Source organism: Macrotis lagotis, chromosome 2 (assembly GCF_037893015.1).
Source record: "Macrotis lagotis isolate mMagLag1 chromosome 2, bilby.v1.9.chrom.fasta, whole genome shotgun sequence".
NCBI lineage: Eukaryota > Metazoa > Chordata > Mammalia > Peramelemorphia > Peramelidae > Macrotis > Macrotis lagotis.
In genome coordinates, this window is record NC_133659.1 from 287,546,777 (window position 1) to 287,573,458 (window position 26,682).

At 43.0% G+C, this 26,682-nt stretch overlaps 1 protein-coding gene across 2 annotated transcripts; it reads left to right on the forward strand.

Annotated features, from left to right (window-relative positions):
* CTDSP2 (CTD small phosphatase 2) lies at window positions 1–26,682 on the forward strand. Of its 2 annotated transcripts, none has more exons than XM_074226261.1 (8): window positions 1–105; window positions 16,384–16,532; window positions 18,465–18,503; window positions 19,118–19,219; window positions 20,046–20,102; window positions 21,787–21,879; window positions 21,978–22,163; window positions 22,496–26,682. In XM_074226261.1, the coding sequence occupies exons 1-8, from the start codon at window positions 42–44 to the stop codon at window positions 22,619–22,621; spliced, it is 816 nt and encodes a 271-aa protein (XP_074082362.1). In that variant the 5' UTR covers window positions 1–41; the 3' UTR covers window positions 22,622–26,682. The 2 variants fall into 2 exon arrangements, with proteins under 2 accessions (XP_074082362.1, XP_074082363.1); XM_074226262.1 differs by lacking the exon at window positions 1–105 and adding an exon at window positions 14,879–14,934.

A 26,682-nucleotide genomic window follows, 5' to 3' on the forward strand; every position in this document is an offset into this window, starting at 1 on the left:
CCGCGGCCCCCGCCACCCTCCCGGGCCCGCGGGGCTGTTAGATGGAACGCGGCTCCATCATCACCCAGGCGCGGAGGGAGGACGCCCTGGTGCTCGCCAAGCAAGGTAAGGCCCGCAACTTCGGAAAACTTTGCCGCCGCCGCCGCCCCCCGGCACCCCCCGGCCGAGGGGGGGGCCCGGGTCCGGGCGCCGCCGCGGGGGGAGGGGCGGGGCGCCGCCTCGGGGCCGCGGACCCCGCTGCCAGCCCCACCCATGCGCGGGCAGCGCCGCCCCGAGCCCGGGCCCGCTTACATAAGCGCGGGAGACCCGCCGCCCGCTGCGCCCGCCCCTCGGGGAGCGCCGGCTCCTCGCGCCGTGCCAGGGCGCTGCCATCCGCTCGTGGGGCCGTGGGAGCGGGTCGGGCGGGTGCGAGCCGTGCCCCCTTCCCGCCTCTCCCGAAGTAAACACATCCTCCCAGGGGGCAGAAGCCCTCCGGAGAGCCACCTGTGGTGGTTACGCCGCCGTTGGTGGTGCCCACAAAGATGGGTTCTGCCTCTTCCTGAGAATTGAAAGTCTTTGGCCACTTGGATTCGTGGGACTCGGTCCTCGGACTGGGCGGCCCGATTGGCATCCTTCCTGCCTCGGCTCCAAGGCGAAGCTGCAGAGGGGAGTCCAGACCTTTAGCAACTTCCTTCGGGGAGAAGCCTGGCACCCAGGATGCCCTCCTCTCCCCACCCCTCCCTCTAAGGAACATGACAAGGAAGGAGTCCATAATGTTTTGTTTAAGGCAGCGGAGTTGAGGGACTTGCCCAAAGTCACACAGCCGGTGCCCCAGTACTCAATAATCTATCACACTGAGAAGTCTTTCAGCCTCCCTTTATTCACGGTTGTTATTGGGCTTTAGCAGATTTGATAAAGTTCTGCTAATTACACAATCAGACTATGAACTGGGAGGGAAAAAAACCAGTTTGAGCCACTGAATTCCACCACTTCATTTCACAGAGGAGGAAACTGAGGCCCAAGGTCACACAGGTAGAACAAGTTCTGTTTTTGTTATGGTGAATATTGAAGATTGGAAATTGAGGAATCTTGCTCCTTAATAGCAGTTAACATGATTCACTTTGGTTACTTTTTCTTGGGTGGCTCTCTGATCCTACCTCAAAACAGAACTTTTAAAGCAGCAGGTTAGTCCCACACTCTCTCCATTCTCTTTCTGTCCCTTTACATTCCAACTCGCCCTCTTAGTTCTTTTAACTCAGATTTTAGAATATCAGATTCCAAGTCCAGTTTCAAACAGCCCCAGGCACTATCACTTTGTAAGTCCTTACCCAATGTTGATGCTTCTGATCCCTAGTCTTTAACCGAGATTGGAATAAATCATGTTTGGAGAAGGAAAAAGGAGGCCAGGGGCAGTTTACTTTGGTTAACCAATTGTTCTTAGCCCAGGTTTGTTCAAAGTAGAGGATGCCCAATGGCATCTGTATTTTAAAATACAGAAAAAAATTAAAATATGAATAAAAGTTATGTTTTAAAATACAGAAGCCTAAAGCCATCTGTATTTATGTATTTATTTTGTTTAGGGTTTTATTTCTTGAGCATTGAGGCTCTTAACTGGGGTTTGTTGATGATTCAAAAGTAATTTTAGAAAGAAGCAGAGAGCAAAATTCCTGAAATCAGAAGAGGAAAAAATGTGTTGGGGCGCTCAAGGACACATGAGAGGAAAGTCTTCAGAATATTCAGGCCTCTTGGCCATTGGCCTGTCTTCTATTGAAAATGTATAAATGTCAGAATATAATTTTAGAAAGAAGAGCCTTTCTTTAGATTAGTGCATTCCAGGAGGAGTGATTGGCTTGATGTGTGTTTGGAAGTAGAAGAGAGTTGTCCCAAAAGCAGACACACCCAATATAGCCCCAGTGAACAGAGAGATGGTGCCTCCTGTGAGACCTCCTTGTTTGATGTCTGTGGTCCTTCCCCTCAGGGAAAGAATAAACTTACATTTCCTGTTGTCACATCAGGAAACTGGCATCCATCGTGAGGATGGATTCTTTTGAATCTGGAAACCTAAAATATGAGCAGCTTAAAATAAGTGGTACCTTCTTCTAGTTTGTTTTTCTTTCCTGTGGAAGGAAGAAAATCCAACTTCATGCAGGAGAAAACTAAACTAAACCCAAGGACATTTATTTCCATTGCTTTTGCTATATTAACAAAAAAAAAACCAATAACCAAAAAACCTGAAAACCAAGAAAAGAATCTGGATTTGGAGCTGAGTACTTGACTTGTTTGGCCTTCATACTGAGAAGTGTCCTTTACCACCATCAGCAGTTTCTAGAACTCCAGGGCCCTGCTTCTCATGGAGCAGTTCCTTTCCTTTTCTCATCCTGGCCTCACCCTTTCCTTATGGCCTCATCGGGACAGTCTCCTTCTGTCTCCCTTGGAGCCTTTCCAAGCAGTTAGATCTCTAGGGGCCAGCCACTTGACTTTGCTCACTATTTGAGAGCCTACCTTCAGGAGTCTATTAACTTGGCACTTCTGGGACCAAAGTTGGTAGGGATTGCTGCCGCCTTATACATCCAGTGCCTTAGATTGACTGCTTAGTTTGGAGTGTTCCAAGAAAGCCACTCCCAAGGTCTCGGGATGCTGTCCTCAGCAGTATTTCCTGTCCTCTTACTCCCCAGCTCTCCAGGAAATCTATGGGAACAGAAAGTCCACATGCTATAGGTAAATATCTTCCTGTCAAACTCCACAGAAATTAATGATTTCTTCTTTTTGACAGAATTAGTATTTCATTCGAAATCCCAGGCTGCAGGACCCTAAAGGGAAAGCAGAGTTGCTGGCCCAACTTTTCAGTTACAAATTAACAAGAGAAAAGCAGGAGTCTAAATCCTTTAGGGGAAGGAGGAAGGGAAGCATAAACCCTTTTCCTTCCCCTCCACCCCCCATTCTTTCCCCTGAAATCCCTTTTAAAGAGAAGCTTTTTCTTCCTTCAGGTTCCAGTGTTTAGATGAAAAGGCTAAAGGGGAGTTAAAGGGTCAGGACCAAGAACTGTCAATACTTTAGCCATAAATGCAAATAGTACTAGATTGTCATATGTCATCAAGTGTTTTTCTCAGAGAAGAGATCAGAAAGAACCTGTGATAAAGGAGGATTCCTGACCAAAATTTGTCATTGTCTCTGAGGCTTGGGAGTTGCCTTATTAAACAGTCTCCTCCTTTGCAACAGTAGGTTTTGCTGTATGATTTTACCCATAGTAAGCAAGATGGCAAAGAGACCGGGCTTTGAGGGTTTGGGCTGGGGAGAACTGGGTCAAGATCTTCTGACTCCTATAAATTCAAGGAACCTGTTAAGTTACTTTCTCCCTGAGTGCCCCCTCTCCCACCTCATAAGGACTTACAAGTTAGAGATGGGTTCCTGATTTACATAATGGAGAGAGCTTTCATACCAGGAATTCCTCACATGGATAAAAAAACAAATCCAGATAGATGTCCTTTCCCCCCCTCCCACCAAAAAGAGATACTCTCCCCTCCACCTCTAACCACTCTGGTGAATTTATAACCAGGAGGAGGACTGGGGGGGGGTGGTACAAGGGGGAAGTAGTGGGAGACAATACTTTTTTTTAATGGAGGTATATCTAAAAATTTAGCAAAAATTTAGAAAATAAAAAAAAAACCTTTCTGTCATTGTCAAGATAAGTAAATACAAGGTAATTTGAGGAGAGAGGGAGCACTCACAAATGGTGGGACTTGGTGAAAATAGTACCTGCACTGAGGCTTGAAGAAACCAAAGATTCAAGTGAGTTGGGGGGGGGGGGGGAAGATTGGGACAAGCTCAGGAGATGGCCCAGAGATTCGAGATGGAATGCTGTTTTTCTGACAATTGCTCAGTCTCAAAAGTGAATGTTATAAATACTTGTAATAACAATTTACAGTACTTTAAAAAACAACTTCAACTTGCTTTAGGATTCTGTAAATTTTTTAAATCTGTAATATTTGATCTCCTTTTTTTAAACAATAATTTTGACATTAGAAGTGAAAAGACAGGAATTTTAAAAAGAAATAGATATTCTTAAAATAGAATTTCCTGGCATTTGCTATTTTTAAAAAAACAAAGTTAAATTGACATTCTGAACTGAAGGATTAGATTGGTTAATCTGGAAGGTTCATTCTAGATCTAGACCCATAAGATCCTAAAAACTCAGGTTTTTCATCGTAAATTCTCTGGAAATGAAAAAGAAAGCTTATATATCTTGCCCAGCCAGTTTCATGTGCCATATAGGAGGGAGGAGTAAATTTGTTCTGAGGTGATGGGATCCCCGATTTCTGAACTCAAGAAGGGCAGGGATATCCTGGAAGCCCAGAATTAATGCCTCTTTCCCCCTGAATGAAGTAGCAAAAATTGTACTAGGATCCTAGTAAGTTCCTTTAGACCCTAAACATGCTTGGAGCAGGATCTCTCTTCTGTGCATATGTCCTGCATCCTGCTTCAGCTCTTGCTATGTGATCTGATTGGTATTCTGTCACCTTTGCTCTTCACCACCCTAATCACCCCAGAGCTATCAGTGTGATTCCAATACATTAGGATGCCAGGCTCACTTTAAATCTAGGGATATTTACAGGAAATCATAAATTACAGGAGATTTTTGGAGTAGAGGGGGATAACAAACCAGAAGGGGACAAAGCCTGGGATATTGGAAAGGATAATAATAACTATTGAATAGAGCTAAAAGATGTAGAAAATGTTGTCTTCATAATATCCCTATGTGGTAGGTAGAATCTCCATTTTACAGATAAGAAAATGGAGATTAAGAGTATGACTTCCCTCCAACACCACCCCAGTCAACTTCTGAAGGAACATCCTGTGTCCTGGAATGGTAGAGTAGAAAGCACAGAGACTTAGAGGACCTACATAGGGTGACTTTGTCACCTACTTCCTGTACGACCTTAGGTAAGTCACTCAGACTTGGAAGGAATATTATATTACATGGTTTCTAATGGCCTTTTTAACTTGGAAGTCTTATATTCACATGCTCTAGGAATCTCAAACAATCTAGATAAACGGACCAGAGCAGAAAGAGGAAAGAATTTAACAGAATTCTACAGACTGCCCAAAGACATGCTTACATATTGGCTATTTTTCCTTAATTTATTTGAGTCCCTGCTCTCCTTAGATAATGTTAGTGAGGAGAGAGTAGACTCTTACTTTGTTTCCCTCTATAGAATCTGAGCTTTCCCTCTTGCAGAGAAGAGACACTCCTTGCTTGTCACCAGAACTGCCTCCTAAACCAGCCTCTTCAGAGCAGGGCAGAAATCCCTATAGCTAAATGTTGCAACCAGGAGGTAGGTGCCTGTAGCTCCCATCAGCCTCTTTTTTGTGCTTAACCATAGCCATGTCAAGGACCTTAAGTTTTTACAAAGGCTGTTTGTTTGTAATGTGAAAGAGTAATAGTAATTCAAAAAGAATCCATGATATCAAGGTTGGGTAAAGCAGTTAAAGGATAATTGTGTGTGTGTGTGTGTGTGTGTGTGTGTGTGTGAGAGAGAGAGAGAGAGAGAGAGAGAGAGAGAGAGAGAGAGAGAGAGAGAGAGAGAAAGAGAGATTGAGATTTCTATCCAACTAAGCTAAGCCCTCCTGGCATGTTTAACTACACTTCCAAAACCTGAGCCCAGCCTACCATCACTCTCATGGACACCCTTGGATCTTAGCTCAGGTTATCAAGCTCTATTCTGGCCGAAACTTTTCTTGAACCAAGTTTTCATTTTAAAAGTTAACAGGTTAACTGGCTACCATTTTACTCTTCCTTCATGGGAAACTTCAAATCAGTCCCCTTATTTTCTTTAGGCCTCTGGACCTCAATAGAACACTACCAAGAGCTCTACTCTTTGATCTTGTTGGGAGTTTGAGTTCAAAGAATAATCCTTGATGTAACAATCCAGTATGATATATCCATGGTCTAAAACTCCCAGGCCCAAATCCAAAGGAGAAAGGAAATACAAGTAATCAAGACGTGTGAACTGATTGAAGCAATTTTCCCATCATTTAACAGTTGTACTTTTTCTTCACATACCCCCATATCTGTTTAGCAACCCCCCAAAAAAACAAGCTTGGAGGTAGACAAGGAGTCATACTTCCATTTCCCCTTGATCTGACAAGATTTTTTTAATTCTTGCCAAGACCTCAGAAGAGCAGGAATTATAGGTAAGAATTGAAATGACCAGTGAGGAGGAATGTTTTTAATCTCTAGGCCTACCAGGAAGGCTTCTTCCCCTTTACCTTCCCAGGTTGCATCTCCTGAAGGTTGAGTGACCCTACAGCACTACCACAAAGGAAGAACTTTCTTTCCCTTGACCATCACAACTGACTTCCACTGACTTCTGGGAATTGGCAAGTTAGTACCTGTCTAGAAGTTTGTGGAGTAAAGTGGCCGAGGAAGGTCTCGATGCCACTGCTGTTCATATTAGATGTGGGAGTAAATGTCACATTCTCAAATATATGTACTTGTTGGGTTTTTTGTAAACACTTAACATCCAGATAGTCTTTACATCCTTGTCTGTTCAAAGGGAATTTAAATTTAAATTTTATTAAATTCAGCAAGTAGTTTTCAATATCTTATGTAAGCCCTAAAGATAAGACAAAGATGAAAAAAAGTCCTTACAGCCCTCAGAGTTCACATTCTTCTGAGCATACTGAAAGCTTGGATCAAAAGCAGGAAAAGACCTTAATGGTCAGCTAGTTTCTTTTCTCCCATTTTACAAATGAGGTAATTGAGACCCAGAGACCCTAACGGAGTCATACAGTAAGGTAGCAGAATCAGGTTTGAACTTTGGTCATCCAACTTTAATTCCAGCATTTCCTCTGAATTAGGCTACCTCCTACTTGAGTTTCTGAGTTTTCCTACCTGGTATGATTATATGGCTATCTTACAAGGGCCCCAGGGCCACAAGATGAGGGACTGAGTCTAGAAAAGTCCCAACAAGAAGAAGCCCATGCTCCCACTCTTTATCTGGACCATACCATTTATTTTAAGCATTCTACAGCTGCTCTTCCCTCTGAGTTGTTTGGACAGCTACTTCTTGGGAAGCTGATACTGAATATCTCAGAAATTACCAGGATTTTTCCCCTTAGATGAACAGAGCTCTTCTTTGCTCTCTTAGGAATCCCTTTGGGGGAGAAGAGTCTCACTTCCACCTTGATGGGACTTTTGTCAAAAGGAGGGAAAATCCCTGTTCACTAGGTCCATCCAAAAGAAATGGGCAACCAGCTATATAAGGCAGCTCCCTACCACATGTCCACATAGATTCTCAGCATTGCCTGTACCATTACAGAAGGGGTGAATGTGTCTGTTATCAGCTCACTCAGAATCTATTTGCTAACCCAAGGAATGACTCTTCCTCTCCCTCTACCCCAATTTCCCAGTAAAAATTTGAAATAGAGCACAGTGCTTAGAAAATGTCAGGGAAGTTTTCTAATCTATACCCATACCAGTTTAGAAGCACCCATCAGACTTTGAGTTTGTAGTTTAGTGTTTTTTCTCTTATTTTTGGCAGGTTTGGCACTATATAGATCTCTTTTGGGGAATCCTGAAGCTGCCATCTCCAGAAACAGAATTGTAGTCCCATTGAATGATGCCTGATGGGGAAGGAAGGGGGTCAAGGACTAGAGCAATGACTCCAGTCCCATTCCACATCTTTGTGTCCATCCCACACTCTTGCCCATCTCAAGACAAGTTTAGCAGATTGCACTGTCCAGGCCTCTACTTCATATTCCAGTTGTGGTCTCTAAGCTTGCTCCCTATCTATCCTTCCTAGTATTCAGAGTAGCCTCTACCAGTAGCCTAGAGGAATTTCCTTGAAGAGGCTGTTTTTGATGTTCTTTATCAGAAGGAGCCTGTTGGAAAGGAGAAAAGACTGTTTTAGGGAATGAACCAAGTTAAAAGCATACCTTTGGGGCAGCTAGGTGGTGCAATGGATAGAGCACAGGCCCTGAAGTCAGGAGAGCCTGAGTTCAAATCTGGCCTCAAGACAGTAATTACCTTGGGCAAGTCATTCTTAACCCCATTGCCTTGCAGAAAACAAAAAAATAATAATAACTTTTTGACTTCCAAGCATAATACATTCTTAGAGATAGTAAAGAACTTTCAGAATCCCTCTTTGATTTAGTCCTGAACCAGTATTTGGCCAATACCAATGCCGGCACGTGAGACTAGGGTCTAGAGGTGGCAACAGTGCTAACATTTAGAAGAGGATTAAATATTTCAGAATTATTCCTGGCAGGTGGTATTTCTACGAGAGAGAGAGAGAGAGAGAGAGAGTGTCTGTGTATTTATTTGGAACTCTCTTTTACTCCAAGAGCAAATTTTTTTTAAAGTGCAGTTACCCTACATATTTGTAACTTTGCCTTTAGAACTGCCACCCCAGTGTTGACTTGATTCATACTATTTTAGAACTAAAAGGAATTTTAGGGATCAAGGCTATCCTTTTTTTTTCTCATTAGCATAAGATTGCTTTGAGTAAGCTAACTGAAAGGCAGAGTTCTTAGAGAGGGTCAGGGAATTGTTTTGATTTTGAGAGGGTCAAGGGATCATCAGAAATATTCAGTCCTAACACCAGTTGGGCATCTGCCTCTTTTACACTTTGTGTACTGTTCTTCAAGACTTCTATCCAGCCCTGTGGGAGGCCTCATGTGGCCTGCTGTGAGGCCTGTGCTTGTGGCCAACTGGTGGTGCTCCCTCCTCCCAGGCTGGGTCTGCAGAACTCTCCATCCTGAAAACAGATGTCAGAATCAGAGAAAGCAGGTGTTTGACAAGAGCTCAACTTGCTGAGATTCTCTTAATGCCCAAACCCTCCTGATCCAAAGAGGTGCCTGGAGGGATTATAGGCTTCCTTTAGGAGGGAAAATTAAAAATGATCCTGGAAAAGAAGCTGGAAAAAAGAGAAATGAGGAGTTGGATCTCAGGGGAACTTTCCCAACATCAGTCTTCTTGATAGTAAAATTACAGACTTGACCTGTGCTGTAGTCAGAAGGGTCCTTCCCCCCTTGCCCCCAAAGCTATCATCCCTCTCCCCCACCCCCAAATACTCCCATTTACTCTGCTTAAAGACAGCTCCTGCACCTGGCTTTGAGGAGCACAAAGCTGAGGCTGGACTGAAAGAAATGATTTGAAAGGCTAATTGACTGAAGTTTCAGATCCCACTCTGGTGTGTAGTTTTCCTCTTCCCCTTTAAACCAGTTGAACAAAGCCAGAATTGAGAGCCCCCCACCCTTCCCAGCCCCCACTGACTGCTCTCTATTGTCCTTGCACCCCTCCCCCCTATGGTCTGCTCTGGAGAACAAACCCAGGGCAGTCAGTGAGATTTGAGTTGGAGCTAGAGTTCCCCAGCCCTCCAGCTTTTCTTTGCCTGCTCAGGTAGAGCTGAACTTAGCTCAGAGCTGAAGAGTCTGTCAGCTCACTTACCATGATGTTTTCTGGCTAACCTCTTTTGCTCTGGGGTGTGTAACAATCTACAGAAAGAGTAAGATAATTTAGCATCATTTCCTCCAAATTATTTATACTTTGAATTTGTGTAGCACTTAGCCCAAGTTTGTTTTAGAGAAAACATATCTCATTTGACCCTCCTTAGTAATCTGCAGGGTAGATAAGATCATCACCACCACTTAAAGAAGAAACTAAGGCATTAAGCCTCTAGGATTTGCCCACTAAAGTCATACCTAATGTGTTCTTTCCATTACACTAAGCCAAGGCCTGGGTTACCTTCATGTTTTGCCTCTCTTCAGATTTAAAATTCAAGTCCCTTTTCTCAGTCCTCAATATGACATGGTGTGAATTGTTAGAATTATACAAGCAAGGTGAGGGCCAGACATAAAGGAGCAGATCCTCAGATGGAATTGAAGGGAAAGATTGGACGTTCAAACGAATGAAGCATGGACCACAGCCGGAAGCCTGCCTGCACCCTCCCCTGTGGGTCTCTTCTCTATTGACTTGGCTGACTGGTCTAGAAGAGCCACCCTTTGTTTCATTTCCCTGAGGACTGTGGCCCTATTTAAATCAAGGATCAGGCTTTTGGGATCAAAGCTCTTTATGTCTTCTAAAGTTCATCAACTGATGATCTCTGTTCTACTTAGCTGAGACCCTCAACCCCTTGAGATTTTGGAGCTTGGAGGGGGGAAAAAGGCCCTAACTGGCTGATCTGAACATAGGCCAAACAGGGCTAGTCTTGCTAGTCAGAATTGTCTGCCCAGAGGAGGAGCTTAAAGAGCCTGGGCCCTCCCTATGGCTAATGCCCTTCTGTGACCCAGAGCCAGCTACCCTCCCCCCTTTCACTCCCTGGCTCTCAGGATTACTTCTCTTTAGAAAATGCTGAATGCTTTTTTGGTCTCTTCTGTCATGGAGAGAAGCTCAGGCTGTTTGACTTTTCAAAAAAAAAAACATTAGGCAGGGAGCTGAATCTCCAGCTGTGGATTGTGGTTCTGGTCTTAATCTTTGAGCTATGGCTCCCTCTTCTGTGCTGTGTCATTGCAAGTCAGAGCAGATATTAAAAATGCCTGCCTTAGAATTAGATTTCTAGTTACAATATATTACCCACACATTTTTAAAATAAAAACAACAGAAAAAGCCAATGAGCCCTGGCTGTGTGTTCTATGTCTGAATAGTTAGCTTTATGTAGACATCAGGGATGGAACAAGAGCCCCAAGTATCACTTGATCCATCATACACTTAGATCATATCCTTAAATTCCTAAAACCAAGATTTATAGAATCCTTCCAGTTCTCAGATTCTATGGAGTGAGGTTGATGGGAATGAGCCAGCTTGATGCTCTGAGAAAGCCAAATGGTAGAATTGTTGCTGGTGAGATTTGAGATTTTAGAATAAGTCAAGAGAACTCTGATCCAGCCCACTTTAGAGGAGATAGATGGACAAAAGGGAGTGGAGGAGAAGAGAGAACTCTGAACTTTGCTGGTTGGAAAGGTTGTGGGTACTTAAACCATCTGCTTGTGGTCTCTCAATCACCCCAGCAGCACCTGCCGGAAATCCTCCCTCTTTCATGTTGTTCATGTTGAATGGGAGTTGTTACTGAGCTGTGTTGTCTGGTATGAGACTGGCCTTCTCCTGCTTCGTTCTTGGGTCCAAAGGAGTAGTTCGTAGTTTGTTTTCTTTCCTCAGAAGGGGTTGTCCCAGAGGTTGCCCAATAAGAAGTGGCAATTCCTGCTCTAAGAATCCAGGTCTTTTAAGACACAGGATGAAGATTCTGAGTGATCATTTGGGACCTAAACTCTAGAAGTGGCTGGGATCTTTGCAGATGCTTCACCTTCTACATTGTCCCTCCAGAACTCTTCTACAATGTAGGTGAGCCTCTGCTTACAAAGGCTGAGACATTTTAGCCTCTGGCTTCCTTGCTTCCAGTGGGCTGGCTGGCAGTAAGCAGAGTAGAAAATCTACTGGTCTTTAATAGCTCTGTGACCTGGGACAAACCACTTCATCCTTTAGAGCCTCCTTTTTTTCTCATCTCTTAATTGGAGGTGATATTTATGCTGCCTACCATGTAGGATGTTTTAAGGAAAGTGACTTTGACTTCATAGAAAGTAAATAAGTCTTAGTTACTACTACCCTATTATGCTTGTTTTTTGTTGGGGGGTTTTAAGTTTTTGCAAGGCAATGGGGTTAAGTGGCTTGCCCAAGACCACACAGCTAGGTAATTATTAAGTGTCTGAGGTCAGATTTGAACTCAGGTACTCCTGAGTCCAGGGCCAGTGCTCTATCCACTGCACCACCTAGCTGCCCCCCCAGTATGCCTGTTAAGGTGATCCAAAAGACCTGGGTTCCAATCCTAGCTCAGGGTGACATTGGATACATTACTCTTTGGACCTCATTTTCCTTCTGTGTAAAATGAAAGGTCTGGGCCAAATCTTAGTTCCTTTCTGACTCTGAATTGATGGTCAATGGCCTAAGTGACCTAGAATAGACTTTACAGTCTACAATCTGTAAAATCTCTCGCAGATAGCAGGGCTTGCTGGAACCTTGGCCACATTGCTGTGCTGAATGAGAGTCGTGCACCACCTGCTGACTAGAAGTTAGCATTACTTGTATTTGATATTGCAGACAACTTATTAGCCATGCTGAGGAGCAAAGTTAGAGATATTCAGAAATGGAAACTAACTTTTAAATCATTTTTTGTTTCAATCCATCAGCAAGCATTTCTTAAATGAAAGATTCTGTAAAAAGAAAGAAGGTAAAGACGAAAGTACTTGCCCTCTAAGGAATTTATATTCTAAGAGGAAAGATAATAATCCACAGAATATCCACAAAATATGTACACGTTTCAGGAAGGAGGAGGAGCACTAAGGGGATGAGGGGATCAGGGCAGAACATGAGGTTTGGAATGATTCTTGAAGGAAACAAAATATTCTAAGAGGTGGAAAGAAGACCCTTCCAAATTCCAGGTGGACAGATCAACCAGTACAAATAGAATCATGGACGAGAAAGAACATGCAGGAGAGTGGCTGGACTTTTGAACATATAAAGGAAGCAGCCTGGAAACAGAAAAAAGGAGCAACTTTTTGTGTGCATTAGGTACCATTGAAGTCTGTTCTTGATCTTAGAAGTAATAAGAAGTTGCTGGAGTTTCAGGGTGAAGGAAAAAATGGCTAGACCTATACCTGGAGACAGTATTGCAATAATGAAGAGTAGCTGTGTGAGTGGTAAAAGAGGGATGGATGCTGAAGATGTCACAGAGGTAGAAACAACATTTTCCATGAATAGATAAGTGGAATAAGAAGAGTGAATTGTCAAAGATGACTCCAAGGTTGTAAACCTAACTGACTAGAAAAATGCTAGTACCTTCAACAGGAATAGGGAAATTCAGAAGAGGAACGAGTGTTGAAGAAAATGTTGAGTTCTGTTTTGGACTTGTTGAGTTTAGGATGCCTATAGGACATTCATTTCAAAATGTCTAATAGACACTTGGTGATTTGATATTTTAGAGCTCAGGAGAGGGAGTTGTGCTGGATAAATAAATCTTTGTATCATTTACATTAGGGCAATAATTGAACCCCTTGGAGCTAAGGAAATGAAAAAACTAAAGCAAAAATAGGTCTAGAACTGAATATCGGGTACACCTACAATTAGGGATAGGTATGGTGATCAAGCAAAAAAAATGAGAGAGAAGCCTATCAGGTAGGAGGAAAATCCAAAAAGGATAATACATCTAAGGAGAAAAAGCAAATAGGGTCAAATGCAGAAAATGTATCAAAGGTAACTTTGGGGAGAGCAATTTCAGTTGAGTGGTGAGTTCAGAGACAAATTGCTGAGGATATAAAAGAAAGTGAGAGCAGGCTTGGTAATCCCTGCTGTTGGGAAGACTGAGCTTGGGGGATCTCTTGAGTTCAGGAATTCTGACTTGCTGTAGGTTTAATCAATCAAGTGTCCATACCAGGACAAAAATGAAACAGGTCGGGCCTGTGAATAGCCATTGTACTTCCAGGATGGGTGGTCATTTAGAGGGGTGGGGGAGGTGGAAACATCAAGTAATAGATTTTATTTTTCAAGGAGTTTAGCTGAAAAAGGAGAGTGTGAGGATACCTAATAATCATTGGGGATTGTTAGATCTTGTGAAGGTTTTTCAAGGATAGAAAAGATTTGAGTCTGTTAGTAAGCAACAGGCAAGGAGTTGTTGGAGAGACATGGGAAATCAGAAATGGAGATCATCTTGTACACAATTTACTAGAGAAGACTGGTGGAGAAGGGATCAAGGCTATAGGGAGAGGAGTTGCCCTTTATGGGAAGGGCCACCCCTTTAATTAGAGAATGGCGTGAAGAAGGAATAACAAGAGACCGTGTCAAGAGAGTTTGAGATAAAAAGAGGAGAATTGCTTCCAGCAAAAATGGGCTTGATTTACTCAGTTAAGTAATGGAGAGTGAGAGGAAAAGTGGTACAGATAACTTGAGAGGAGGGTGAATACCTATAGTGGTAAAGGAGGATGGAGGATGGAGCACCTCGCTGTAGGGAGGGATTCCCTGAGGTTGAGGAAATCAGCATCATTGCATAACTTCCTCCACATGAACTCAGCAGCCTTGTGAATTATATCAGCCCAGAATAAGTTCTGAGATGTGATAGGACAAAGGTCTTAACTTTAGAGTTGAGATTGGGGGGGAAAAGGAGAATGTAGCCATGTAGATGGTGAAACTAAAGAATAGTTTTAAGAGAAGTAAGATCTAGGAAGAGATGAAATGATAAGAGATTATGATTGAATAGGAAAGTTTAGGGTTCTTGATCATGGAAGTGAATACTTAGAGATGATGATAAGGTTAAGGTTATGATCCACCCTGAGTGTAACTGACAGAGTGGTCAGGGGAATTGAGGGGATTGAGGAATTTGAAAGTTAGGCTGACATGAATGTTGAAGTGTCAGGGAAAGAGTTGCTTTGAAGGGAGAATGTGACCCAGGCACTCAGTACATTGAGAAAGTAGGGAGAATGGATAGTCGATAGATAGTTATGACCAGGATTTGGATTGCGTTATAAATTTGGATAGTGAATGTCAAAGAGGTTGCTTCAGTGGGAAGAAGAAATATTCTAACTCCTCTCTCTGAGAATAGTGAGTTGGGGAGAGGCAAAGGGCAAGTAGTATGAGAAAAAATGTGACCAAGAATGCAGTCTAGGAGGAGAGGATTGGAAGAGTGAAGAACCGGGTCAGTGGATGGTAGGAATTGGAAGAAGCATGAGAGAAAAATGTTTAAACTGAAGAGAAGTGTGTTCATTACAAAGCAGGAGTTGCAGAGGTAGAGATGGAGTGGATATTTGGGATATATAGGATTGAAGTAGATAGGAACAAGAGCTGGGCTTTACATGCCTTCCGTCTTCCCTCCAATCCCGTGAACTTGCTAATAAAAGTGTTATCCTCATTTTACAGATCAGGAAATCAAGACCTAGAGAAGCAAAATGATTTGCCTGAGATCATCAAAACAGGTAGATCGAGGGTCTGAATGAGTCTGCTTAAGAGTCTGCTGACCCTAAGTCAGTGTTCTTTCCACTGTACCACACTGCCTGACAAGTGTGACTGACTAACCCACTGTGCTTTTCTAAACAGTGGATTAGAAGGTCTCTGGTATATGAGGTAGACAACCTGTGGTGGATTTATAGCAGGAAATGAGCAGGAGTTATATAGGATGGACAGGTGGAGATCTGCATTGAAAAGAGTAAGATCATTGGAACTTTGGGTGCTAAACTAACTGTATTCCTTGGATTTAAATTGGTTAGATGGTGGTGCAGTGGATAGAGCACTGACCCTGGAGTCAGGAGGACCTGAGTTCAAATCCAGTCTTAGACACTTAATTACCTAGCTGTGTGACATCGGGCAAGTCACTTAACCTCATTGCTTTGCAAAAACCAACCAACGAATGAATGAATGAATGAATGAATGAATGAATGAATGAATGAATGAATGAATAACTAACTAAATAAATAAATAAATAAAATGGTTAGGTGGTAAAGGAACAGCCTGCTGGGCAAAAGTGAGGAAGGTAACCAGGAACTGCTAGAAAGAGCCATTGCATGTGGATAATCCATTTGTGAATACTTGACAGTTAATTATACATCTTCCAAGAGAATTGGTTGTAGGGTTGGGGATTTAAGAGGAAATAATGTTTAATCCTCAAAGTTTGTGATTTTCCTGGGTTTTTTTGTGAGGTTTTTTTTTTGGTCATTCAAGAAATATTTTGAGTTTTACAATGTTTCCCCTAATCTTGCTTCCCTCCCCCCCACCCCCACAGAAGGCAGTCTGTTTTTCCTGGGGTTTTTAGTCTCATGCTGAATGGGAATTCCACATTGGCTAAATCAGTTAATGGGCTGGGGAAGCTCCTTTTTATATTTGAGAGGGAAGGTTGTGCCTGAAACCCTTTAGTTTGTGTGAACCTGGACTTCCCATTTATCACCATTTCTTTGGTCTTCATCAGTTTCACTTGGTGCACTGTGTCAATGAATAATGTGCAAGAAGCTGCAATGCTAAAATAAAGTGGCTCATCAAATAGGGACCAGGACACCTGTCCTGGCTTCATTTTCTGGGATTAGAACAAATCTTCTGAATCTCAATCCCCTTCACCAGTACTTTCAAACTTCTCTGCCCACTGAATGCAAATGCTGGGAAAATAAAGACGTACAGGGGTGGCTAGGTGGCGTAGTGAATAAAGCACCGGCCTTGGAGTCAGGAGTACCTGGGTTCAAATCCGATCTCAAGTACTTAATAATTACCTAGCTGTGTGGCCTTGGGCAAGCCACTTAACCCCATATGCCTTGCAAAAAAAAGAACCCTAAAGAAAATAAGGATGTACAAGAGACTCTGCCGTGATAGGCACACTGTAGGAATGGTTTTCAAATATGTTCCCAGCACCTCACACCTAATCGCCTTCTCTTTCCTAGGTCTGGTCTCCAAGTCCTCTCCCAAGAAACCTCGTGGACGGAACATCTTCAAGGCACTTTTCTGTTGCTTCCGTGCCCAGCATGTTGGCCAGTCAGGCTGCAGCAATGAACTCGCCTCATACAAGGAGGAAACCAACACCATTGCCAAGGTAACGGGTGGAACTTCAGAGGAAAGATCATGAGAATGTCAAAACCTTGGCCTCTAAAGTAGACCAAAGCAGTTCCTTAGAGTTATTCATCTTGTTTCTAGTTCTTCATGATCAAGCTACCTCACATGGCTCTAGGTACCAGTCACTGTTGCCTTGACCCCTTGACTCTTTAACCCAGTCTTTGGTTGACTACCCCAATAGAATTTAGGGAATGATGGTCTTTACCCCTTTTGTAGTCACCTCAGCTCAGCTGCAAGACTCAAAACAGTTCTCAAAACTTATTCTCAGGGGTGGCTAGGTGGTGCAGTGGATAGAGCACCAGCCCTGGAGTCAGGAGTACCTGAGTTCAAATTCGGCCTCAAACACTTAATAATTACCTAACTGTGTGGCCTTGGGCAAGCCACTTAACTCCATTGCCTTGCAAAAATCTAAAAAACAAAAAAACAAAAAAAATTACTCTTGTCCTCCAAAAAATCAATCCCCAAGTCTACTTCATTTAAGGAAGGTCTTTTATGATTAACCTCACCTACCTCATCTCCCCTCCTTTACTGTATAGCATTCTTCTTAGCATTTACTGGACTTAGCCTACTATGTTATTCCACATTTCTGTGTAGTAAACTTTCCAGCATTAACTCTTTTTTTCCTCAGCTGGACTTTATAATCCTCAGAGAAGGAGAATATGTCTTCAATCTTGTCCCCGTGACTAGATCTAGCCATTTTAGGGTAGCAATTTTTATACTTCTTTGTAGCTTGGGGTTTTTTGGATTTGGTTATGGTTGTCTTAAGAATTTGAACCTATGCTTCAGATTTTTTGGAGACCAGCTTCCTGAGACAACTTCTATAAAACATTTAGAAATCAAATTAATAAAAATCATTTTGCCTTAATGATTATTACTCAGGGTTTTGGGGGATGGCATAAGTTTGGGTAGACCATCAGGACCCTTACTGCACCAGTTCAAGTCACAATAAAGTTTTCATAAAACAGCTATTTTTTTTATTATTGAAGATTTTATTTGAGTTTTACAATTCCCCCCCATCTTGCTTCCCTCCCCCACCCCCCATGGAAAGCAATCTGTCAGTCTTTACTTTGTTTCCATGTTGTACATTGATCCAAATTGAGTGTGATGAGAGAGAAATCATATCCTTAAAGGAAGAAACAAAAAGTATAAGAGGTAACAAGATCAGACAATAAGATACCTGGTTTTTTTCTAAATTAAAGGGAATAGTCCTTGAACTTTGTTCAGACTCCACAGCTCTTTATCTGGATACAGATGGTATTCTCCATTGCAGACAGCCCAGAACTGTCCCTGATTGTTGCACTGATGGAACGAGTAAGTCCATCAAGTTTGATCATCACCCCCATGTTGCTGTTAGGGTGTACAGTGTTTTTCCTGGTTTTGTTCATCTCACTCAGCATCAGTTCAAAACATTTATTTTTTTTAAAAAGATTTTTATTCCAAATTATATCCCTAGGAAGTATGTGATGTATCTGTTTGCATGGAGGTCCTTGAGTTCAGGATAAAGCAGGAGACCAAAATTGAGACTTTGAGTCTACTTCTTACACACATTACATCTTTAATCCAGCTCAGTTCCATAATATCTTTTTTTAAAATAGGAGCTGAGAATTCTTGGGTTAGTCCTAGCAAATGTGAAACGGGAACTAAATTGCATTTAGACCCTAATGTCCCTTTTCCTTCTTTAGTAGCTGTCCGTGTTTCCAACAGTCTTTTTTGCATAATTTTGTGACTTCAGCTGTAAGGAGTCACCTTACACTGCTTTGAAAAAGAAAATATTATTGTTTCTCATTTCCAGGTGGTTGCAATATGAAAGGGAAATGTTTTTAATCTGGTGTCTGAAACAGAAGACTCAGAGAACATTGGAGGGAGAAAACAGGAACTTCTTTCACTGATATTTTTCCCTTTCTCTTTCTAGTCGGATCTGCTCCAGTGTCTTCAGTACCAGTTTTATCAGGTATTTAAATTCTAACAGTGCCATTCTGACTCCAATCCTGAGACATACAAGTACCCAGGCCAGCTTCCTGCCCTTTGGCAAATTTTATAGAAAAGCTCAAAAATCCCTAGGGTAGACTTTAAGGGATTGATGTTCTTGTCTCTATTGGACAGTGGGTATATTGTGGAGATGGAGTGGTGGTGGTGGTGGTAAAGAATGCTTCCTTTTCAGAGCCTCTAGCTATAATTATCTAGGAAGCAGTGTGTTTTTACTGATATTACAAACCCTACTACTTGAAATTGATGTTCCTGCCCCATATGTGAAGCTGTGGATTCCTCCTATGGCCAATTCTATTCTTCAAGAAGCAGTTTTTAGGTTTCTTTCCAATAGTCCAATAGACCAAGTCTAGGGAATCTGTTCTGCCTAGAGTTTTCATGCATGAGGATCCCTGTAACTTTTTTATTCTTTATCCATCCACTCCTTGGCTCCTTTCTCTTCTAAGGGTTCCCTCTTCTAGGTGGATCCTATATTCTCTAGCTCAGCCAGACTTTCAACCCCTGGGCAGGCTGTTGCAGTACCTCTGACCTTCCCAATCTCATTTGGAGAAGTCTTAGCAGCTTGAAATTTATTTTCAGATCCCAGGAACATGCCTGCTTCCAGAGGTGACGCAACAAGATCAAGGAAGAATCTGTGTGGTCATTGACCTGGACGAGACCCTTGTGCATAGTTCCTTTAAGGTAATCTGACTTCTTAGCCCGCCTTGCTACTCTTAAGTTCAGTTTGGGAGGATTGCTGATTACTGAGATGTAGGTAAGGATAGTCGAGGCAAGAACTAGAAAACACTAGAAGTCTACCTTACACATAGTAGGCAATTCATAGATTTTTGTTAGATGAGGAGTTGGCAGAAGCAGGAGGAAAGTTTCCCCTTAGATTGTGTGTGTGTGTGTGTGTGTGTGTGTGTGTGTACACACATACATGTATGCCTCAGCTTTCCTTATAAGCCCTGTGATAACCTAATATATATCCAGAGGCTGTTTCAGTCAGTGTTAAATGCTATTGTCACCCTAACTCAAGGTAGAAGCAGTAGGTCTAAATAAGTGGAATAAACCCCTCTTCTCTTTCCTTTCTCCTAGTTTTCATGAGAATCTTTTCAGTTTCACCTGAATACTGGTGTCATTAACACCATCTGCAAGATGAGCATGGAAAGGGGGAAAGATGGCCCAGGGAGAAATACCTAGCTAGAAATGAGCATCATGAATCTTGTGCCAAATTGAGATATTCCCTGTTTAGTTCAAGGGAGAAAAGGGAAAAAGAAAGACTTTTCCTTATGGCCTTGGTGTGGTGTGTGCTCTGTGTCACTAAATAAGTTTTTAAGGTGCTTGATGGGGGGTTTGCAGCACTCTCAGTATGAGTGACCTTTTCAGCTCTTCTTCTTATCAACAATAACAGAGAACTCCTCCTTTTCAGATTTACCAGTAAATTCAAGATAGGGCCAAGACTCACTGAGAATGGTCTCCCCACTTTTCGCTGTGTTGACCCCTCCTTGATTTTTCTTCTTTCTAGCCAATCAACAATGCTGACTTTATAGTGCCTGTGGAGATTGAGGGGACAACTCACCAGGTAAGCAAGTCTCTGCATGTTGATGGATTTAAGGCCTGGGTCAGAAGTCACTGTGGATTAGGGTAGAAGTAACATATGATAGGGGCAACTAGGTGGCGCAGTGGATAGAGCACCGACCCTGAAGTCAGGAGTACCTGAGTTCAAATCTGGTCTCAGACACTTAATAATTACCTAGCTGTGTGGCCTTGGGCAAGCCACTTAACCCCATTGCCTTGAAAAAAACCTAAAAAAAAAGAAGTAACACATGATAGTGGGAGTAAACTAAAGATCAGCAATTCATCAGGCTGCCTGTCTAGCCATGGCCACAACCAGACAAAACGACTGGGAGGGTCAAGGCAGACTTTGGAGTGGACACTGAGGTCCCTGTGGCCTATTGAGAAGCTAAAGAAAACCATCCTCAAGAGTTGGTTGTCACTATCAAGGCATGAAAAGGCTTTTGTTACTGATTTTATTGGAATGATGTCTAAGCAGCTGTGCCACCTACTTTGGTCAGCTAGGCTCTCTGTGGTGGGGCCTAAAGAGACCCGAGTCTTGCCCTCAGGGCCTTCAAGCTAGGGGCACACAATACTTTCATGAGGTAGATTAACCATGTACAGGATAACATACAAAGGAGGATATAGTACAGAAGTTGAGAGGTGAGAGGAGGTGATTGAAGGATGGATTCCTGGAGAGGAGCTTCCAATGGAATTTGAAGGTTGAAAGAACTGGGTGTGATGCTTCAGTGAAGAAAGGAAGAGGCTGTCATGCTCTGACTTCTATAGGTCAAGCACACTGTATATGCATTCTTGTTAAACAGGGGTAAGAGAGGCTGGTGAGGGGATCCTATTCTTAGGTGCCATAGGATGCTGTAGAATGACATCATTACCATTTCAGGGATACTATTCTGGTTCTTCCTTGTTGTCTAAGATGATGAGGGAAAGTACAATTAAGGACAGTTAAGACTCTGTAAACTCTTACAAGTAATTGTAACATATAGGACAGTAAAAATAAAAACATTTAAACCAAGATGTACTAAGAAGCCACAGATAAATGTTTTGGGGGTGGAGGACAATTAGGGGATAAGGAGCAAGCAAGTACTTGTAAGAAGAAAGACTGGGAAAGAAAGGATGGTAAGCACTTGAGGGCTTTGGCCCATCAATCCAGGAATGATTTTGGAGGAGATGAAATTTTAGAGCAAGATCACCTTTGCTCACTGATGACTTCAACAAACTAACCTGCCAGAGTTGAAGAAAGCAGGAAGATCCAGCAAAGGCTACAGCCAGGTTCAAGTAATCCAGGATAGGCTGTGTCCAGCTGCAGGCCTATTCTTGATTACTTGTTTCTGGAGGCAGCTGAGTGCACCTCTAGAAGCAGAAATTCCCAGGACACACCCCCAAACCTGCTCATCATGTTTCCTTTTCTGGGCCATGGAAATGGTGTTGGCCCCCAAGCTGGAAGACAGAGCCGAGTGATGAAGGAAGACTTATGGGTGAATGATGCTGATGAGCTGGGCCTTGGTCAGTAGGACTGAAAGTTTCTAGTAATAGCAACCCAGCTGCTTAGGAAAAGTCAAGTCTGAGCACACATTGTTGTTCTTTGAAATAGGTTGGAGAAAGAGTCTGATGACTTTGTTTTTGCTTTTACCTAAATCTTCCAAACCTTTCCAGTGTTCCCCCTTTTCAAAGTTCTCTCTGGTTTTCTCCAGGTCTATGTACTTAAGAGGCCTTATGTGGATGAGTTTCTGAGGCGAATGGGGGAACTGTTTGAGTGTGTCCTGTTCACTGCCAGCCTGGCCAAGGTATCCTGGGACATGGGGGGAGGGCAGCAGGCAGAGAAGAGGTGGGTACCCCTGCTGAATAGCCTGGGGCCAAACCTAGATCTCTTCTTTCCCCTCAGTATGCTGACCCTGTGACTGACCTCTTGGATCAGTGTGGTGTGTTCCGGGCCCGCCTCTTCAGGGAGTCTTGTGTGTTCCACCAGGGCTGCTATGTCAAGGACCTCAGCCGATTAGGGAGAGACCTAAGGAAAACCCTGATCTTAGACAATTCTCCTGCCTCATACATCTTCCACCCAGAGAATGCAGTAAGTCCACTTGAGTCTTGGTTCTTTCCCATCCCTGGCTACAGTAGAATTGGAGGAGGAGACTTGCCACGTGTTGATTGTGTAGAATAAATGAAGCTAGGAAAAGGCAATACCAAGAGCCATTCAGAAGAGTTTGTCTTTTAGAGAGGATCCCCCCCCCCCAGGATTTTTATTTTAGTCTTTTTTTTTTTTAACTTCCAGAGGTAAACTTTCTTCATGTAAGGAAGACTAACAGGGCTCTCCTATATTGAAGAAAAGGATTGGGGGCAATCCTGAAATCCAAGGGTTCTGGCCACCTCTGTCCCCTCATTTTGTTTGTTCCTCTTCTACAGGTGCCTGTGCAATCCTGGTTTGATGACATGGCAGACACAGAACTGCTGAATTTGATCCCCATCTTTGAGGAGCTAAGTGAAGCTGAAGATGTTTATACCAGCCTTGGGCAGCTGAGGGCACCCTAGCCTTTTTAACTCATTGGCATACAGGACTGCAGGGGACTGTGACACACTGTGCCTTCTCTATCAGCTAGGAAGGGATGGCGGAAACAGGAAGCAAGGAGAAACAGCTGTAAAGTGAGACGATATGGACAATCAGACCAGGGACAACTAGTACCCCCTGATCTTTGAACTGGGCACTAGAGGGACATAACTTAAGAGCGTGTCTATGTGTGTGTATATGTATGACACTTGACACCTTCTCGCCTTGACATGATGATTCAGGTTGGATTAGAGTTAAACCATCAAGGTTCAAACTCCCCTGAGCCAGAGCTCATCTCCTCAAGAACTGATTCAAGAGCATTGACCTCTCATGGGAACAAAGACCATCCAGTGCTCCATTGCCAAACCTTGAGTCTTCCCTAAAATGTAGGGCCTGTGCCAAGGAGGTGGGGATGCTGCTTTCAGCATCAGATGTAGGCAAACTGGCACCAAATCTTAGTGCACACTATTCAAAAACTTTACTCGGGACCTATGGTGACCTTGGGGAAAAAAGATCGTTTTTAAAACATCCTATGAGCCTATACCTTGACCTCACAAACTTGGCCATGAGGGTCAGGTCCAAGGGGCTATCACTGCCATCTGCCAAGAGCTCCTTCCTGGCCTTCTCCCACTAGCCTGGGACTTGGTGGCCCCCTTTTCATCTACTTAACTCTCCAGTTAAATTTCTGAAGCCGTGGACAAGAGAGATCTCCCCTACTCTAAAAGGAGGACAGAGAATTGATTTCATTTGATAGGGTTCTGCTTTAAAGTTCTCTTTCTAAAAATAGTTTGTGGGACTTGGTTTGTAGCTGAAAGAGTCTTGGGCTCTGGACTGAAAGCTGGGGGATGAGGGAGTCCGAGGCTTATTCCTAGTACCAAGATAAACTTTGAAAGTCAGAATTTCTATTACTCTGAGGCAAGGATCAGATTATAGATCTTGAAAGAAGTCTACAGAATGCTTCTTTTCAGTGATCCTTCTTCAAAGGAATAGACAGGAGCAGTTTTAATATCATTGAAGCTCTTCCAGTTCCTTGAGCAGAATCCTTTCCTATTTCATCTTCTAAGGAGTTGAATTTAGGGAGGGTTGGGAGAGTGAGGACATTGCATGAGTAGCCTCAAGAACACCTGTGTCCCAAATGTGGGAAATAAACAGCAAGAACCAACAATTGGTTCTCTTCATTGTGGTGTGCTAGCTTCCTGCAGAGGCCCAGGCATGCTTCAGTGTGAGGTTTCAAAATCATGATGCACTTCAAGGATCTGCAGGTTATCAAGGGCTCTTTTTTTTTGAAGAAGCATTCATTCGCATTAAGCCACATACACAAAATCAAATCATTTTCCAAGTTTGGAGAGTTCTCTTGTATTGGGAAGCACTTTTGGGAATTCATAAGGCAAGCCCCAAGTAAGCAGTATGCTCTGCAATAGCCTTGGCTTCTACTGGAATAAGTGTGGTATAGAACCTAAAGGAAGATTCCCCTAAAGAGGTCATTAGAAACTAATTTCTGTACCTTTTCTCTGAAAGGTAAAGAAACTCCACACTACTTCAGGAATAGGACACTTAATACTTAGGATTCTTCCCTACCCTTCTCTTTGACTTTAAAATGCTCTCTTGGTAAGGCATGGGTGGGGGGAGCTTCTAGAAATAGCCAGTTGGCTGAAGTTCAAGGGCAGAGCTGCTTGTTTGTGTTTGGTGTGCATTCTGGTTAGAATCCCTCTTTAATGTAATCTTTGGTGCCAATTCTATTCCCTCCATTGTTAGCAGGCTTCCATCTTTTCTCCTTGGTTTTCTACCAAGATGCCACAGAGCACCCTAAAGCTGTGGAGATAGAGAACAAAATTTTCCCAGAGTCCGTTTTCTCTCTCTAGCTATTTCTCTGTGGCAGCTCTTCCTAAGACTGGTTTCCTGAGTATCAGTGGAGGGTGAGTCTGGGTGCTTCCAGTAACCTGCAAACCACCACACCAACCAAAATAAAACCCAAACCTAATCATCATTCCTACATAGAATGCCAAATTCTTTATCCAGCCATCACAAGAGAGTTGGTGGGAAAGGGGATAGATTTTTGGACTTACTCCTCCCTTCCTCCAGGCCATCTGTACTAGCTTCTCAAGGTTAAGTGAACAGTAGTGAAAACATTCCTGACTTCTGGTCCAAGCCCACCTGCCTTTACTATGTAGGGGCTTTGAGACCTCAGTCTCCCAAAACATCCATGAGCAATAATGAAAGACGGGGAGAGGTCATGCTGACATTCTGTATAGCCTCTACTGAGATGCCCTTTAAGTGTCCAGCAACAAACGTCCATGCTCCCTGGTCCACTGGTACGTACACTCACTGTCTTTCATAGGAAAGCCCTATGGACCTCACATCCCTGTGCTTCAGCCCTTAGTTTTTACTCAGCTGTACATATGACATGCGCTCTGGCCCCTTTATCCATTCTTCATGGTCTTCCAGCTAAAGCATGTTCTCTTAGAAAACTGTCACTCAGCCAGATTTGAATGAGACCTTCTGCCAGCCTGGACCAGCCAAAAGTAGTTTGGCTAAAGTCTGTTTGACAGGGTTTTCAAATTCTGGTCCCAAGAGGCATTACTTACTACTGAAGTAATGGCAAGTTTACTCTTGGAATGAACCAGGGCTGAGGGAAAAAGTGTTTTCTTTCTCCAACAGGTGCCATTAGTTATCTACCCCCCTTTACCCCCACCCCTTACTTTAAAGAGGTTGAGTCCTTAAGCAAATGGAGGTCTTCTTAACCAAGGGTGACCAGATTTCTTTACCTCGCCTAGTTATGAGCGGAGCTCAGCCAGGGTGCCCCATTTAAACTAGGTCTCAGCTATAGCACTAACGCTGCTGTAGAGAGAGACCATCCTACACGTAGGCCAACCATTCCAGGACTATATCCTTCTGCCAAATTTTGTTGCCTCTTCAGTGACACAATAGTTGTCTCTGATTGGGCTTCTCTTTAGAAAGAGCCTGATGTTCACATCCCTCTCATAGGGGGCAGCTTTAAACAAAAGGCCAGTTTGGGAGAGGGTCAAGGTTAAGCATCTCAACTCTGCACATTGTAGAGAGGATGCTCTTCAGAGGCCTGTGGATCCCAGGCTGGGAGGCAAAACAAGCACTGTCCTGGACTTGAAAGATTTTTGAGAATTGTACCATGAATTCAAGTGTTTAATTGTTGAACAGGGAAAGAAATATCCTTGGATAAATTTGCCTTAAGAGTTGTCTGGGACTTTTTAGCTCCCTCCTGCCTCCCAAAGATGTTGACTATTTTGTAAGCTTGTAAATTTACCTTTACTGTTTTATATAAGAACCCAGAAACTTTGGATGTGCTAATCATGGAAAGTCTAAAAAAGTAGCCAGCCTCCTGGCCCTGCCCTGCCCCACCCCAATGCCTTCTCTCCTGAGAGCCCCTTGTGCCATATTAAAAGAATTCTCCACACATGGGTAGAGCATCTCCCTTTGTATTGAACCAGTAAGCTTTGGGAAAGTTGGAGACTAGGTACCTCTAAACAATTCCCACTGTCTCCAGGGTATCTGGGGAGAATAAGGGGAACACAAGGTGTTTTGGCTTAATTGTTACTGCAGAGTCCCAGGCTTATCATGGAGTTATTCATAACTCAATCTCCTGAAGAGCATGCTTTTAAAAAGCAGTCAGCCTCACACAAATCTGGATTCTGCAGTGGGTGCTGGTTAGCTATCTCCCTTCTCTAGTAAATCCAAGCCTTCTTCCCCAAAGAGGATACACCTTTCTTTTCCAGCCTCAAAGGCTTGGAAGGGCCCTAAGAGTGAGAGTTAATCTTAACTTGTGCTGCTTTTCCACTTGAGGGAATGGTGGATTTGGAGGTAGAGGTGGGACTGCACCCCACATCATCTGTTATGTAGGATTCTGACTGCCCTGGTTACAGATTAATGGTTTCTTGGAGAAATTTGTTTTATTCCAAAACTTGAAATGTTTGACGCCATTAAGTGTCTGTTTATATTTTTGGAATATTTGTATTACTTGCAATTAAATAATAAAAAGATTTGTTTTTTTTTAAAAACCCAATCAGGAATA

Coding starts and splice junctions, on each gene's coding strand:
- CTDSP2 (XM_074226261.1), top strand. CDS start 42: ATGGAACGCGGCTCCATCATCACCCAGGCGCGGAGGGAGGACGCCCTG. Junction 106..16,383: donor CCTGGTGCTCGCCAAGCAAG/GTAAGGCCCGCA, acceptor TCTCTTTCCTAG/GTCTGGTCTCCAAGTCCTCT. Junction 16,533..18,464: donor AAACCAACACCATTGCCAAG/GTAACGGGTGGA, acceptor TTCTCTTTCTAG/TCGGATCTGCTCCAGTGTCT.